At 39.4% G+C, this 18645-nt stretch overlaps 1 protein-coding gene across 6 annotated transcripts in view; it reads right to left on the bottom strand.

The window, feature by feature from the left end:
- The window catches only part of DGKZ (diacylglycerol kinase zeta), a 746996-nt gene that overhangs the window by 247437 nt on the left and 480914 nt on the right, over nucleotides 1-18645 (bottom strand). For all 6 annotated transcript variants that reach the window (XM_085884240.1, XM_085884239.1, XM_085884241.1 and 3 more), the window contains 4 exons: nucleotides 10534-10612; nucleotides 6908-6963; nucleotides 4219-4281; nucleotides 3806-3879 (listed from right to left, as the gene is read on the bottom strand). In XM_085884240.1, the coding sequence (XP_085740366.1) occupies nucleotides 3806-3879; nucleotides 4219-4281; nucleotides 6908-6963; nucleotides 10534-10612 (272 nt within the window). The remainder of the gene's footprint in view (nucleotides 1-3805; nucleotides 3880-4218; nucleotides 4282-6907; nucleotides 6964-10533; nucleotides 10613-18645) is intronic.

The following is an 18645-nucleotide window of genomic DNA, read 5'->3' as shown; positions in this document are numbered from 1 at the left end:
TCCGTAATCTCAAGTTAACATGTTTAAGAGCAATATTGAATGAACAACCTTAAGGTGTTCACGAAACATGTTTGGCTTTCAGTAGAGCAACTCATGATGATGTACTGGATTGGCCATGAAACCCAGCCTGGCTCAGTTCAGATCTGCTATGTTTGCTGATAAAGCTTTTCAACAAACCGCTCTAAAAACTCAATAAAACATCAGAATTTGGTCCAATTTTTTTACATAGGAGTCGAGAGGCACAAGCAACTGCTAAAAATACCACCAACAAGTGTAACGTTAGTGCTGTTAGTTACCTTGGGAAAAATATGCCATTTTAATTTTAATATCTTTTTGGGCCATGGATTATTTTTTCCAGATAATGGTTTTCTGTTCTGGATAAAAGACATTCCACTGCACTTCATTGTGTCCTCAAACTCAATTCTCTCTCCCATGAGAAATAATACATCCATTAAATTGTAAATTGACTGACAATCCTGTGAACATGACAGAATGTTATACTAATGGAAGTGGCAATAGAGGAGATCTGGAGGCAATAGAGGAGATCACCAAAACCATATAGTGGTGCTGGTCATGCTCTGAGTGAGCATATAAGGAAGTGATTTGTGTACTACATATATATATATATATATATATATATATATATATATATATATATATATATATATATATATATATATATATATATATATATTATCATCGAGAAGATGGCAATCAAAAAATGTGTCTCTGTCACCTTCCAAACCATCTGACACTGAATCAACAAGGAATATGACAATAAGGTATTCAGAACCATGGAGTAGTGGCCCAGCTTTTTGATGATATGCTGTGGGATGGAGTTTGCTTGCTATTATAAAGCCAATTGGCCTCCCTGAAAATTGTGCACAAGAAATAAGTTATCATCCCTTTCTGGAGTTAAAGTGATAGATCGAGATGCATAGCCTTAACCCTTATCAAGGAAAGCCAAGATGCTCAAGAAGGACCTCAATATTTCTCCATACTTGTTTTAACCAGTGGGTGCTGAAAGGTGGAAGTGGTAACCAGAACATAATATCATGATGTCATTTCCCAATCGGCAATAACAATTCAAATTAGATATATTGTTGAGCCATCAGGTCGTTCCAGTTACCTGGTATGAATCATGGCAAGCCACATCAAAATAGCCATGGTGGTTGACTGACTTAGTTGGGCCATGCCGAGTGTGACAACTGAGCCAGTTGATATGCCATGCTGATTTGGTATCATGCACCGAGCAGGGCATCTGCGTGTTATGGGTGCGAAACACCCTATCCAATTTGTCCTTTAACAGATATGTACAATTGCAACCATGACCAGAACCACCGAAATTCACCTTTGAAATTCATACTTTAAACGTGCCATTTTAACGTACCAAATTTCGTCAATCCTGCACCAATGCCGGCAGAAGCGGATTATCCCCCCCCCCCAACTTTCTCTCAAGTACCCCTATCAAATGCATGTCCAGAACACCCCCTTCCTACCTCCCCCCCACCCCCAATGCTCCTCTCTCTCCCCCATCCTCCTCACTCCCTCCCCTCCTGGAGTGTATAGCGACATGTGGTGAGGTCTCACTCTCCCCACGCCATTCCTCGCTCTCCCTGCCCCCTTCCTCACTCTCTCCCCTTCCAAGCTCACCTTTCCTCACCCCTTCCTCGCTCTCCCACCCCTTGCTCCCCCTCCCCACCTCCGTCTTAATATTACCGTCAGTGAAGCGATGGGATGTATTTCCAAGTAATTGATAAATCTTACTTTTTTACGTGTTATTTTTGTCAAGTTTACTTTGAGTACCAAGCGGACGTGGACAGGTTTGCATTTTATGAGTCGTCGGAAGTAGAAGCAAAAGTCTAAAATAGTACGTGGAAATGGCTCTGATATTCATAGAGATGGTAGAGATAGTAAGCCAAAACTCTCAAAATGGTCTCATGTTGTGTTTTTCACATAGAATATGATGGATGAGTAAAGATCTTGCTGACAACCTTACTGAACATTCAGGTATGAATCTTAATATGTTAATTATTAGACCAACATTAGCAAAAAGTGGACTCAATAGACATGTAGCTACTTGATACTGCTGCTGAAAGAGGTGACAAAATCTAATTTTTAACATACATCAGACTAGACACAAATGGATCAGCCAAGCTGGAGACATGCACGCTTTCTAAATGAATTCAAGTTGGAATTGTTTGGCAGCAATGCTCATCAATTTGTTCATTGGCAGAGAGATGAACGGCATAATATTCAATGTGCAACATCTACAGTGTAGTAAGGTGGAGAAAAAGTGCAAGTTTTGGGCCAAGCTAACAGTCAGTGATGACTGCTAAGAATTACATGCAGATTCTCATCCACTATATAATTCCTTCAGGTACAGACTCATTGGGCAGGGATTCATCTTTTTGCAAGATAATTATTCCAAGCATACTGCATACATGATGAAATAACCTCTTGATGTTAAAGAGGTTGAAGGAGAAAAAGCTTGGCTTGGCCTTCATGGTCCAGATATGACCATTATAATTGTGGCTATATGGGACAAGATAGAAACAAGGATAAACCAGCAAACGGTGGATGCACTGAACCCTCTGTCATAATTCCTGCCATGAGTGTTAACCTCTATGTAAAAACAACAACCAAGGAACTTGGCTGGATTGTAGGGAGGATTACAGGATAGCTGGAACAATATTCCACAACCATACTATGATAAAATATGACAACATTAATTAAAAAAAAAACGTGTAATGCTCTGTGTAAAATGGCTAATGTGCGAAATGCTCAAAAATTAAAAAAAAAAAATTCTCCTTTCTCTTGTATTTTCTCTCATAAGAATCAATTGTGCTGAAGATATATTCACCCTACAGTTGCAGTGATGCATTGTTTTATGATGCCTGGATTTGTATTGATTCTTGACATATCCATCCTCCCCCGAACCCATAAATTTTCAATGACATTTTCCATTTTTATTCTAACACTTTTCTATTTTCTAATATAATATCATGAAAAGCAATGTCTGAAAATAATGATTTTATTCCATTAGCCCAGCCCTTGTTCCCTTAAATTGCAATGATTTGTGCTACGTATAGTCATCTTGAAAAACATCTTGTGTGGCATAATCTCAAAACTTGGAAACTTTCGTGCACTTATTTATCTTGATATTTTGGGACTCGATCCATGACGGATCAATGCGCTTTTACATGAATAGACAAAGCAAAACGGTTAAGGCAATGCAGTATGCATTTGAACCTGAGGCTAAAAAGACAAAACAGATTGACAATTCACATAAAAACAATGAAACTCTTTGAGAAAATTGAAATTGTGCATTAAATATGAGAATTGGATCTTTTCAAAAACATATGCCCAATATGCTTCCAGAGAAGTCCAAAAAATAATGCATTGAATGTTTGTTGCTTTTTTTAATGAAAGTGCTACTTTCGTTATAAAACATTAAAAAAATTTATTTTGATGCTGTGCTAATTAAAATCAAGCTGTTCACAGCGATTGATGCGTCGTCAAATTATTTGTTCCCCCCCCCCCCATGCAATATAATGTTATTGCAATAAAGGTGGTTTCACAGGAGAGATCATTACACTCCTACCCACAGAAGCCCGTGGATGTTGTGCCTCTGTCCACATTATAGCAATGAGGGGAGCGAGCACTCCCCATGCATCCCAAATTTACAACAAGATGGATAGAACAATGGTGTGGGAAAGTTCTTTCTGATAAAGGCTGGCTGTGAGGCAGCGTGTAAACATGCAAAGCAACCGGAAACTCTGCCTGGCAACTCATAAATCTTTACCTTGGAATGTTCAAAAATACAATGCACAGGAATTTCGACTCCTGGATTTTGGCAGTTAAATCGACTCCATCACACTGAAAAAGAAAACAATTAAGGTTCATGCAGTTTCTTGGAATATTAAACATCTGTAGAAATATATTCAATTGCTAAAATGAATGAGTTATACATTTTAATCAGCCATCAATTCAATGGAATAACCAGCTGTATAATAATCCAGAGAAAAGTGTGCAATTAAAAGTGTTGCTCATCGAACATGTACCCAGTTGTTTACATAATAATGTGTGTGTGTGTGTGTGTGTGTTTCCATTTTCTCTCTGAGTCCTATGAACAAAACAAAGCACTTGTGTCACCCACCCCCACCCATCCGTACACCCCACTCCTCAGATCCATCATTATCCACCCATCCCACCTACCACCACTTTGACATGCTTCGCCAAATCTTTAGAACTTCTCTGCAGGAAATCTGAGAAGGCAGCCTGCCATAGAAGAATGATAGGAAAAAGAGTAAGAATAAATAATGTCACAGGTAAACGACTCACTGACATACAAAGAATACATATACAAAGGACACTTGATTAAAGCAATTGATAAAGTATACAGAGACAAAGACAGACCAGAATATAAAGGGGGGGGTTACATTAAACAAGGCAAGGCATTTAACAAAAGAAAGCCTCGCCGAGGAATAAAATTACAGTACATCTGAGAATGAATGGTCTATTTTAAAGTATAACTGCAGCAGAAGAAAAAAACACTCACAAAAACACAAGTCTCTGTTTCTCAACTACGCACTTTCGACTGTCACCATGCCAGCTGACTGGATGTTAGACCAACAACAACCAGCTGTGGCATTTCAGCAAAGGACTTCTACAACTATATGTCAAAAAACAAAGCTCATTCTAACCACTCATTGACTGATTGATATCAATGTTTGGTTTTCCACCCAAGATATTCTAGTTTTGTATTTTTAATGAATTTTCTGAAATTTGTAGAATTTGTTTTTCACTCGTAAGTTGTGGGTTATGATGTGTAAATAATGGTGGTAAAAGTTGGATTTAATGCAATTTAATTCCAGGCTATAAGGCAGCAAAAGGTGAAAATTTTGAAAAGGGGTTGTCGACTTTCTTTTGACACTGTAAATAAGGCCATTGATTATCTTCAAAAGGGGTGTTTAAATTAAACCAAACACACAATTTTCACTCTTGCACTACCTTAGAGTTCGTAAAGTATGCATGCAAAGTTTGAGGCTGCTAGGTTTCATGGTGTTGGAGTTACGGAGGAGACAGATGGATTGACTGACTTACTGACTGACTGACTGATGGACACACACTGACATTTATTAGTGCAGATTTAAATACACGATACCATCTCTATGATGAACGAACAACTTTGAAATTGTTTATTTATTTTCTATACACTTCACCATCACAACTGACACACCACCTTTGATTTTAACACACTTTGCAATCACTACTACTGACACACAACTTGAATCATTTCTTTATTTATATACACTTCACCATCACAGCCGCAAACCAACAGAAAACCTTGAATTATTTATTTATTTATTTATGCACACTTTCCTGTTTACTCCATCCAATACCAAACACACAACTTTAAATAATTTATTTGTTAATATACACTTTACTCCATTACCATCTTACCAATTTGAGTTATTTATTTATTTATCTATACTTGACCATTGCAACCTACTTTGAATTACTTATTTAGTTATATCGACCGCCATCACCACTGCGTACATACCACATTAAATCATTTATTTATATACTCTTTAACATCACCGCTACCTGCATCCCACCTAATTTTTCATTTATTTGTTAGTCCTCTTCTGGTATCACCAGAGGGGACTATAAGTTTGCTCTTCATCTGTCCATCCCAACTACGGATGTCCAGACTTTTTTGTAGTACCCTTTAACATATTAAAATGTAACTTCGTACATTGCTTTATTCAGATGAGTTACAGAAAAACTTCGAGGTTCAGAGCATTTTTTCAATTTTTCACAGAGTTATACCCTTTTTGGACTCAGAAAAATTCAGAGAGCTTTTTCGTCGTCATTTTGGTCCAGGTATCGGCTTGAGCATGATTTAAAGCAAACTAATTATTATCTGCGGTTTGTTATCCTAGTTGTTTTTATTGGTTTCTGCTTTTATATCTGTAAATGCAAACTGCTTTTACTTTTTTTGCCAAATGGACCCAAACACTGTGGGTTAGAGAGGTTCTTCTTCTTCATTTTAGAATTAAACGCAAACGAATTTTTATGTCCAGATTATTTATTGTGACTGTTAGGGGACATCTATTGGAAAGCAATTCTCACTCTCGTTTCTCTACACCTTATGTCACCGCCACAACATACCACCTTGAATTATTTATCTCTACAATTTACTATCCCCACTACAAACACAACATTTGAACGATTTGTATTTATGCACTTTACCATCACTGCTGCTGACATATCACATTCAATTATCTACATGTATGTTAGGTTTATACATTATTCAATTAATTGTTTGATTTCGTTTGTTATTTAAATACGAAATTTACACATCCCATTTTAAGGTGTGATTGGGGGTTGTGTCCTTGATGAGGACTTGCATTCCAATTTTTCAGAAAATGTTTTTTGAAATGGAACTTGGATGGACCTTAAACTGCAAACCCCCCCCCCAAAAAAAAAACAGTTGCTATGATGCAACTTGGTGCTATAATGCCAAACAATAAAGAATGATAAAATAAGTAAATAAGATGAACAATGTTAAACAAAATACATACGATAATTTCAAAATAGGAAAACTGATTTCATTATCGAACTATTATTTTTATTTGCTTTTAATGTCAAATTAATAATTGCAGAAACCACGCTTATCAGTTTTTCTTGCCACTCTGCCCGGCAATGAATATAAAAACAGAATTAATGTCTTCTGTGACACATGATGTGATACACGTGTAGTCATTTCATACAAACAAAAAGATAAATCTGTTTCACAACCTTAAGGTCTCCTCTGTTTAGCAAACAAGTCATTCTGGATATTTTAAAGCAAACTTGTACACAGTAAGAAAGTTACTAAAAGCTTGGCAGTGAAACTTACCCCAGCATAAAACATTTTGTTCCTGAACCGGCTGTTAAACTTCTCTGGATTTGCTTCTGCATCACATAATGAAGTTTAGTAATGAGAAAATTCAACTTCAAATGTATCCCTCCAAGGAAAAATGCACAATTCCTTTTGAAATGTAATCGTAATGTATATAATAATGTAGCAAGTGTCAGTGATGTGTGTTTGCATGCATGTATCATCTACTCCTCTGAAAGGATTTGACTGAAGAAGCTGAACCTTTCAGGGATTAACGGGGGCACCCTGAAGTGGTGCATGTGCAAGTTTCGTTTGATTCAATCAAGTTTTGAAAAAAAAACTTTCACCCATCTTGGCACTTTCTTCCTTCAGGGGGAGGGTGGCTGCAATTGGAATTATCCGAGTGATATAATCATAATGCATTATATATGCAAATAAGCAGTTTGCATGGTTTCACCTCTTATACATAACATGGGATAATTTTATTTTCCGGGAGCAATTGAGGCAGCATTCTGTTGCCTATACACTACCCGAATAAAGGGATGTCAGAAGAATGTATTTCACACTTGGAATAAGATTTCCCAGAGGGTGGATACTCTGCTATGCTATTTGCAATCATAAAGATAATAACATGACCCCCCCCCCCCTTTGGTGGCTCCTGTCGGGAGTGGGTCTTTCTCGTGTATATAATTTGGTGTGTGTGTGTGTGTGTGTATACATATATATATATATATATATATATATATATATATATATATATATATTTATATATATATTTATATAAAAGAAAGACCCACCCAAATCTCACACCTGTGAATGGAGGGAATAGCCAATCAGCTCTCACCTGATCAACTAAACCCAGGTGGCTCGGATTATTTCAATAAATTAACACCTCACATGCTCCTCTAGCCAAAACTGCTGTGGAAAGCAACCAAGAAGGCCGACACAAGGTAAGCGCTATACTGTATCAAACCCTTCCCAGAGTTCCTCCACAGCTATAAGGACATCCACAAATAGCACACACATGAGAATCCCAATGCCACACGCCCCTTCAGCTGCCAGAACGGTTTCAGCGCTTATTGGCGAATCATCAGCGACAGCGCAGACAGCAATGCATACCAATGAGGCTCCCAAGCATTTCACATTTGCACGTGGTACATACAAAAGGTAAACCTGTGATCCTGATTTAGCCATAATATAGCCCGAGCAAACAGCACACAATGGCAGATAGGCCCATGATGTCAAACATGGATTGGACCAGCGACAACCTCGGTGAGCCCTTTGAGCTATTCAGAAAATGTAACCAGCTGTATTTTTCCATGAAGGATGTAGCAGATGACAAAGAAACAGGCCATATTCTCCTGCTCTCATGAAAGAAAGGCCTAAGATAATATAGTTTGTGGGGCCTTGAGAGCGCCAATGGCACAAGGCATACCACTGTGATGCCAGCGATCATTTGGCAGCATTTTGAAGCTGAGCAGAACCCCCAAGCCATTGTCTGAATAGCTCATTTTTGCCTGCAATGATTCGAGCAGGATGACAACAAAACGATGGACAATTCCATCTCTCGATTCTGCCAGCAAGCGAAAGACCTCTGGGGTGGGCAAGTGCATAATAGAACAGCTCATTGTGGGACACGGCATCAGGAGCTACAGAAAGAGCTCCTTGTGAAGGTCGACTCTCACGTTGGACAAAACCCTGAAAATAAGTTGTGTGCATGAAGCCTCTGTGACTCATATGCAGCAGTTCATCAAGATCCAACAGACAACCAATTTTGTCCACACCATTGGGTACCACCCAAAAGACTGCCACTTCAGTGGAAGCCAACAACCACCCCAGCCCTGCCACTGATTCCCAGCATGGGGCTCCACTTGTGAAGCATGCTCGACATATTATGCACTCCTAAACCGCTGAACGAAATAAGTTGAACAGTGGTAGTTGTACTTTGAGTGTGCGTAAATGTTCTACTAAGTTGGGACGACCACCTCCAACTTGCATTTTTATGTTTATTTGAAAGTAGGGAATTATTGAAAGAAGTGAGTGAATTATAATACGTGCTCGTGCAATCCTGCACCGCTGGACAGAATAACTTGAAAACTGTATGTTATCACTTAAAAATAAATCAAACTCCCAGAAGTTGTACAACAGAAAATAAAGTTATCCTCCTTCCCCCACCCCACCCCAAATTCCGCTTTGCCGCTTCCTCTGGAGCAAGTGTTTGTCAATGATACAATTCCAGAAAAAATAGAGTTTTTACAATTAGGCCGAATTATGTTCACCAGTTATATTTGTGGACAATAAAATCCAAGCTCGCTGCATGATATGAGAATCAGGGAACAAAAAATTGGAAGAGTTGACTTGCCATTATTGATCAAGTTGGCTCTGAGCTGCCATAATTGTTAAATTATGCACTTCAAACAAATAAAACCACTTGCAATCTTCACATTGCCTAGAAAGAACAAGAGTGGTTTAACGATTGGAGAATTCGAAAAAAAAAAACATTTGAGGTTAGATATAAATATAAGAAAATTAATTTCGAGCTAAAAAATAAACTTCAGTAAAATCAGTTTGTGAGAATGAATTATGGATGATATCAATTTTCTATTGATTGAAGCTGATATTCTGGCAATTAACCCTTTGTTGGAGTAAAAGAGGAAGATGGGATGGAGAGAAGCTTGATGTGTGCACGCATGGTGGGAATGAATAATTTTAACTACTCACAAAAGGGAGGATACGGGTTCGGGAGTTAAGTCAAATGGACTGGAAATGGGGGAGGGGGGCGGGGGAGGAAATAATGACAAAAACAAGAAATAAAAAAGAGAGAAAAAGAGATGATAAATAGGTAAATAAAACAAAAAAACAAAAGGTACAGATATAAAAATATATATATATATATATATATATATATATATATATATTTTTTTATATATATATATTTTTATATATATATATATATATATATATATATATATATACACACACACATACATACATACATATATTCACTCCATCAACTTTCCCCAAATTCCTTCTTTCTATTTTACTCCACCTGAAACATTTTTGGTTAACCCCTGAAACATCAGCTTTGTGAGCCTCAGTGGTGTAATGGTCACAGCATCTACTCTGAGTCTCAGAAGTCAGCAGTTTGAACGTTCAAACCCCAGCCGAGTCAAACGAAAAGCTTTAAAAAATGACACACACTTCATCCTTGTTTGATGTTCAGCATTTTAGAAAGGATAGAGCATGGACAAACAGCAATTGATTGACTACAATTGAGGAGGCTTGATGGACCTAATACTTTCCCTCCTGCATTGATGTTGTTTATGAGGAATCTCGTAAAAGGTTGGCTGGTATTAATTGCACAATGATGGTGAGAGTTCAACAGATTGTCAATGTTTTTGATCGAGTTGCAGTTTCAGGGCAATGCCTCGAATAAATCGTCTTCTTTTATTGGGTGATGGTGCATCACATGTCACAGAGTGTTTTTATATGTTTGTACATAATCTGTGTTAGCTTACACATGGTAATTTTATTTTATATTTTAGAAAAGTAAAGACCCTGCCATTCAAGCCTGCATGATATGAAGTTTAGCATGAAGCCTGCATGTCATCAAACAATATTTTATAACAAGTCACAAGACCTACCGCGTGACTCGTGGAACTCCAGTGTAACATGGGCGTCAAAACCAAGGCTGAAATAGTTGTTGAAAACGTTCAATGGGAGCTGCAACAGGAGACATAAAGTGCGTTATCTTTGTATCCGAGGCATCCACAAAAAGTCAAGTATGTGTTCTGTTTACACTATTTTTGAAGCCTTCCACTAGTTCAATTTCATCACATTCAACAACCCCAGCAATTGCATGCTTAGCATACAAAATCTACCCATCCACTACAAACCAATATCCTTGGATTGTGAGCATGGCAAGTTACAACCAAGAATGTATGTTTATAACAGCAATCTTTTCAGCATTGACAGATCCATCTGCTCGTGCTAAATGTCCAATTCAATGTTACATTTGTTTTGAATACCACAAATAAATGTAGAAAATATATATATATTGAAAAAGCCAAAATAGTTTTGGATGATATTCTCCTTTTTTGAGACCCCAATCCCTCTCGACATGCTCCTTACACTTATAGCACATACATTTTCCTTCACTTACATCCTCTTACTATTTTCTCCTCCCAATCTTCTTTCGTGTCTATCCAAATCCCTTCAACACTCTTCTACTTTATTGTACACTGCTCCTTCCAAATTCCATATCTAGGCAATGCATGACGTCATTGCTTGGCACCAAAGGGAGTACTCAGTTTTTACTCGGTTTGTCTGTTTGTTTGTTTGCTTGTTTGTCTGGGCGATATCTCAGCCATCCTTTTATCACGGAAGCAGAAATTTGGGGACAAAAGTGAAGATGTGTTTTGGCAAAAACGTTATTTTTTATTTTCTGATTAAACAATTATTTGATTAATTACTTAATTATTATTATCAATATATTGATTACTTATTTATTTCATTTCTCATTCTGGCAATATTTCAGGCATATTTTGAGCTAGGAAGCTGATATTTGGACATGACAGTACCACGTGATTTGCCTGTAAATTGTATTTTTGATTTACTTATTAATCAACTAATTATTCACTTTTCGATTAATTCCAATTTTTTCAAAATTTTTTCAAATTTTTTAATTTTCAAATTTCAAACTTAATTTTCAAAAAATACAGATTCGGATGAAACAGAGGTGATTGAATTCTGATATTTGGCAATTGATTGAGAAATTAAATATTTTACTATTATTATTTATATATTTTAATTCTGCAATTAATCAAGCAATTATTGTACACCACTCCCTCCCAATTCCAACTCCAAGTGCTGCAAGGTGGAATTGTCGGGCGCCAAAGTTGCCCGGCGATGTCGCGCGCTCGAGGATTGTTATTTATTTATTTGGCATGGGGGCGGTGTACTTTGAATGCACTGCTACTTGTTTTATCTCAATTATTCTCTGAGTCTATCTCTCTTTTCTCAATTCACCCACCTCCCCCACCAAAATCCTTTTGTAAAATGATAAAAGACCCCAACATGATGACAATGGGAAGTGATCTTCCTTCCCCAATATTGTGAATGGGATCACCAACAGTGCATAAAATACCCATGAGTCATGACCAATAATTACAAAGGTGCACTAAACAACCACTATGAGTGAACTGCTTCCTCATCCTGTGTGTGCTAAAACGTTTGTGGTTTACATAAAACAGACAAGGCACAGTCAAATACCGATGACCTTTTATAAGCTATGTTTTTGTAAGCTACAAACCGATCTTTTCATCTTGCTTCATTTAAGCAAAACAGCATTTTCTGAGTCTTTATGAAACATCACTGTGACACTGCACATTCAATGTAAGGCCTTTAAGTTGTCTGTCATGTCCACCTTTTGAGATTTTTCTTTCACTAATCCCTTGGCTTAAAGCTTTCCTTTATGCAATGGAGAAACCCAGGAGGGCTGCATGTTAAAATATGATAGCCAGATGATGGGTGGGTGGGTGTTAATATTACAAATATATTTTCCAGTAAAGTTGGTGAGAAGGATCAACTAATCAGCCTGGTTATTGGAACAAAGAGATTAGCATGCAGACTCCTGCCACAGACAAGTACACAATGTAAAATGGTCATGCAGATTTGACAATTTCTGTGTTCAACGTATCTTAAAGATTACTTAACAGAGGCTGTTTCAGACTTAATTCCTCTTCAGCAAATGAAAAGATTTGAAATAAAAGAAAACCAGACAGCATCTCAAATGGGAAAGCCCATCCACATCCACTTTGGACTCAAATTAAATTCGATGAAAACAACAGCTAAAAGAAGAAGAAGAAAAAACATTTATTAATTAGTTTTCTTCATATTCTTATATTCAGGGTTTTGTGAGTATTTAATGACAAAGGCTAAAATTGTAAGAAGGTTATACCTTGGACACGGACGGACACACACACACACACACACACACACACACACACACACACACACACGCACACACACACACACACACACACACACACACACACACACACACACACACACTCACTGCAAAACCCCGTCTCCCGCTGCTCAAGCTTACACAAAAAGTTATACGAAGCGAGCACATATTGAAACTTATTTCATATGATAACATGCCTTTCTCACACAGTTCTTTGTTGGCTCTACAGGTCTTACAGGCTCAGCACGAGACTTCCACATCAAAGAGCATCATGGTTCGGTAAAGATATTCACATAACCTTTCCAATGCCAATATTTAGGCCACAAAATCTCATGATCATGATGTTGCACAAATCTTCGAGAAATGCTGCACGTATCCTGTTGAGGAAAATGGCGAGCCAGCGAGCAATGATGTCATCTGGTTTGTCAGATCTCGTGTTGAGTTGTAAGGTGATAAGCTCCAGAAGGTAAAGCAACTGCTGTAGGATGGTTAATCTCAATGTTATGTATAAAATAAATGGTGTGCATCTCAAGTGAGGGTGAAAGATCATGCTTCTTGGTGGTTTTCTACATGAGTGTTGACATTGAGATTTTGAAAATGGTTGCAGACGCCCTTACAAATAAGCAGCCAATATTACCTCTGCCACCGAAGGTGGATGGACGTTATTTTTTTTTTTTCACCCGTCTGTCTGTCTGTCTGCCTGTGGACAAAATATCTCAAAAAGTTGTCGACGGATTCGGACAAAATTTGTTGGAGAGCTTGGATATGTGACCCCGACGAAATTATTAGATTTTGGTGAAGCTCCGGATCCGGATCTAGATCCGATAATTTTTAAAGTGATTCTCCACCATTGAGAGATTGGGCCAAAAACGATGTACAGCACAATATCTCAAAAAGTTACAGACAGATGCAGACGAAGCTTGGTGAACAGGTTGGGTGTGTAACAAGGAAAGATTGTTTCGATTTGGGTGAACATCTTAATCTGGATCCAGATCCGAGAATTTTTAAAGTGATTTTTCACTGTTGAGTGAAATGGCTAAAATAATATCTCAAAAAGTTGTGGACGAATTCTGACAAAACTTAGGCCTAAGTCACATTTGCTCTACGGCTAGGACATGGCGGCCGTACCCCCCCCCTGAATTGACAGAAACGTGTGGCGGCCGCAGAGTTTCTGAGGTGGCCTCAGGGTGGCCCTACGCCGTACGGCTATCTTTTACAGGCCGTAGGGGTCGCCGTGGAATTATAGCGCGGTATTATAACTTTTTTCATTTCAATGTTGGCCGGAGGAATTCAACAAGCCAAGCTGTGATGTAGATGTGTTCCACGTCGACCGTACGTAGGGTGTACGGTGGGCTTGCGTTATTCGTGCGGCTGCCATCGGCTCTTATCAATGAAAAATGAATTTTGCCGACCCCAAAAAAATTATGGCGGCCACACTATTTCCACGGTCGCCATAGGGTAGTCCTAAGGTGTCCCTGTGTTCAACGTACGGTGGCCTTGCGGTCTGTGTGACTACCTGCGGGAAATGCAGGGTCGACTCACGGTTCCCCAATGCCCGCCGTGCGTCCTACGTACGGCCTCCGTGGCAGTCATTGCGACTGTGCATCCACCGTGCGCTACTGCTACAGATCGGAGTATAGGTGTTTGCCTAATACTCCGAACTGGTATATTCAGATATATATATATATATATATATATATATATATATATATATATATATATATATATATATATATATATATATATATTTATAGTATATTCAGTTATATATACTGGTATGTTCCGAACTGGTATATTTTTATTTCAGTAAAAAAGATAATTGGTATATATACCCATTTTTACCGTCCGTCTGGCCGCACGTTCGCCTTAGAGCCCCCCTGCGGCCCCCTGCGGTCGCCTTGCGGGCACCTTGAGGCTACCTTGCATCTGCGTTGAAAATTCTATGGCTGCCGCAGGGACGCCCAAAGGTCACCGTGTGACATAAAATCAAAGACCGTACGGCACCCCCACATTTTCGGTCTCCACAATTTATAAATACGCCATGCAGCTCCCCGAAAAATAAAAACATACGTCACTGCTACATTGTGTGACCGTGGAAATACTGCGGCCGCCCTATAATTGCTACTGGCCGTAGATTTTGTAGACCCCACGGGCGCCGTGCCAAATGTGATTTAGGCCTTAGTGGATGAGTTGCTTAGGTAGCAAGAACAAGCCAATTCGATTTTGGTTCAGCTCCGAATCCAGATCCGACGTATCAATGGGATACAAAACGTAAACAAATCAGCCTGGCGGAGGTATGCGCTCTACTGACTGCCCTTTTAGTTTTAATCACGCATCACATTCGATAACTTTCATTGTTTCCTCTATATACATGTTATTTGCAACAGATTCACAGAGCGAAAAATTAATTCCGCTTCACGACGTTTGGCTCATAATTTTTGAGCACCCCATGCAATTTTCAAATGCAGTATTCTTATTTATTATCTTGTTTTGAATATGTAATTGGCTCTGACTGCAGAGTGGTTGCAATAAGATGAAGCTACAGTGTGGAACAATGCTGTTTCTCTGCTGGCAAGCATACCCTGTGTCCCAAACCATTACGCTAAGCATCCGCACACAATGAGTTGTGCTGAACATTGGACGCATTAAGGAAGATCCAATTACCAAAGTCTGAATGAGATTTTGCCAAAAATGTCTTCACTTGTACATTTTGAGAGGAACCATGTTTTCTACACCAAAAATAATCATCACTTGCAAAGGGAGGCAGCAAGTTTCTGATTTCTTTATTTGTTTCTCACATCTTTCCAAGTTAGTTTCAAATGTTCCTTATTTTTATGGCCCTGCAATAACTACAAAAAGCATTGGGATTTTGTTTTCTAACAACTATTACGTTGCTTCTGACTGCTCAGTACAAGACTCTTAAAATAAACTTTATTAACGATGACCACACCGTCCTGCTTGGTGACATCCTATCAACAATTAACACCTGCATTAATAATTAAATGACGTCCACATTGAGTTCTCACAATGGTAGTTCGGTGAGGCCTCTGTTCCACCTCAATATGGTTCCAGGTTTTAACCACATTCAATCTTGCTAGTGGAGAAAGGGGCATTGGTTGCCATGAAGAAAGTCTAATATTTGGAATTCAGTTCACCCCAGGATAAAAATTGGAGATACCAACGATCCCATTACTGGGAAAGCACCTACTGCCCCAGTGATGCAGTTCCCCCTGGAGGTTAGTGCAGGAATTTTGAATTTGGATTGATTGCCGGTGATAGCTCACTTACTCTTCACAAAGGACAACGTGGGATATTGTGGGTGAGCTGTATAATTGAAACGACTTGACTCTTTGGAGATAGTTGTGGGAAAAGATAAAATGGGCCAAATGGCCTATGTTCACAACTAAGTTTCCTTTGCATTTCCTTTAGATGTTTGTCCTTTAATTGTTTTCTCGCATTTGAAATGTTTTCTTGCTCTCAAGTCAGTTGGAGTAACTGCGTTGTTGAGAATACCATTCTTTGGAAGTGATGTCAAGTCAAATGTGGACATGACTGAACATGTACGTGTTTTATCAATATTCTACAAAGTATCACTTTGGGCTGATACCTTGGTCAAAATTCAAGTTCCTTCCATGAAATATGTGCAAAGTTAACTTGTTTGCCTCATCAAATATCGTACTTGTCAAAAACCATTAGGCAGTCACAGGAGATTACACAAATTCAGTGTTTTTACCAAGACAATGAGGTTAGGTAAGCTAGATATAGCAACATAAGTTTGTTCCAACATTTTCTTGGCATGATGGTGTGGAGATAGCACACTTACATTTGAGCTGCCTGATCTGGGTTCAATGCTCCACCAAGTTATAAGCTGTCAGATTGGTGGTTCACAGGCAGGGTGTTGCATTACAAAGTGGACCATCCCTTGGATGGATGATAAGCTGATGACAGTTCTGGTAAAAATTATTTGGATGGCATTAAATATCCAATGTCGTTTTTTCCCAAAGAGTTGGCGACTTATCACCGACACCTTTTTTTTATTTTTGATTACATTGTCGATGCTCGTATGAGTACTAACACACAGAACACACAGCAAAGGGGGCAGGAGACAAGAGGGGTGAGAGAGGGAAGGACAAAACAGTGGGGAACAGAGACATGAGGAGTATTTTTTGAGAGAGAGACGGATGGGGCGGGGAACACGAGTTATACAAGATGGACACCACAAGGACTTTCAGGATCTTACAAGACAGGGAAATTTATGGAAGGAAAGCAGGGAATTTGAAGGAGGAGGGTTTGTGGCGGATTAACGGGAGAAGAAAAGATCATGGTTTTGGATTGGGGAAGATAATAGGTGGTGGTGAACAGCTGATTTGAAGACCTGGAGAGAAGAGTGGGATTGAAGAGAGTGTGGGAGTTTATTCCAAAGGTGGGGAAAAAGAGGAATGAAAGAGTGAAGATGAGCAGTGGTTCTTTATTTTGGTAGTTATACCAGAAAGGGATTGCTGGTGGACCTTAAGCACCCTGCGGGAATATGGGGGCGGGGGGTGGGGGGGGGGACATTTCACAGAGAACGTGGGGCAGGGCAAAACAAAAGAGGAGATGGTGGAAGACAAAAAGAAAACTGACCTGCCTGTGGTGAGAGAGTGAGAGGCCCAAAGTCTCAGCCTCACTGCGGGAAATACCAATGATCCTAAATGCCTTGGTTTCCACATCGTGAAGCCGAGAAAAGTGAGAGGCAGGATCACCAGCCCACAGGGGAAAGCAGTACTCCATCAGGTTGTGGACGAAAGCTTTGTATGTGGTCAGGAGCTCAGGTGGGCCGAGGAAGGAATTTGCATGAAGGAGGATTTCCAGACAGCAACTGGCTTTGGGGCCAGGTTGGAAATGTGTCTTTCCCAGGAAAGATCATGGCAGATAGTGAGACCCAGAAGTTTGAGTGAAAGGATTTCTTCCAGAGGATTGTAGAGGAAGTAGATGGGGGTTTTTTCCAGACAGTCCTTTCAGAGAGAGATAGTGAGAGTGTGAGATTTGTCAGGATTGAAAGACATGTTCCACATATTGGACCAGCTTGTGAATTTATCCAGATCTGCAGAGAGTGAAGAGGCTGCTGCTTGCCAATCTGAGGGATGACAGATGGTATGGCAGAGAGTGGAGTCATCAGCAAAGAGATAAAGAGGATTTTCCAGAGAGTCGGAGAGATCATTGATGAAAACCAGAAAAAGAACAGGGCCCAGAACGCTGCCTTGAGGAATTCCAGCCTGGACAGGAAGAGGGGATGGAAGAACTCCATTTAGGGCCACACGTTGACTGCGACAGGAGAGGAAGTCTGCGAGCGATGAGTGGAGATGGCCTTGAATACCATGGGAAGAGAGTTTGGTGAGCAGGGCAGGGTGCCAGACTATATCAAAAGCACGTGATATGTCTAGGGATACGGCTCTGATTTCATGTCTGACATTGAGGACCTCCATTCCTTGTTGGGAGAGCAGAAGGCAGCATATCCAGGGTAGAGTGACCTGGTCTGAATCCAAATTGATGATCGGAAATCAAGCCATTGGAGAAGAGGAAGGATTTAATATCTTCAGCGATGGATTCCATAACCTTGCTAATGATTGGGAGAAGGCTGATTGGTCTGTAGTTGCAGGGATCAGTTTTTACACCTTTTTATGCAGAGCGGTCATGTTTGCTGATTTCCAAGCAGATGGAAGATGACCTCGAGCAAATGAGAGGGTGAATAGAACGGAGAGGGTGAGCAAGAGCAGAAGTGCAGGTCTTCAGGACACGTGGGCTGATG

This window comes from Eptatretus burgeri, chromosome 6 (assembly GCF_056783735.1).
Source record: "Eptatretus burgeri isolate ZD-2024b chromosome 6, Ebu_testis_v1, whole genome shotgun sequence".
Classification (NCBI taxonomy): Eukaryota; Metazoa; Chordata; class Myxini; order Myxiniformes; family Myxinidae; genus Eptatretus; species Eptatretus burgeri.
This window is presented reverse-complemented; position numbering and strand designations above follow the sequence as displayed.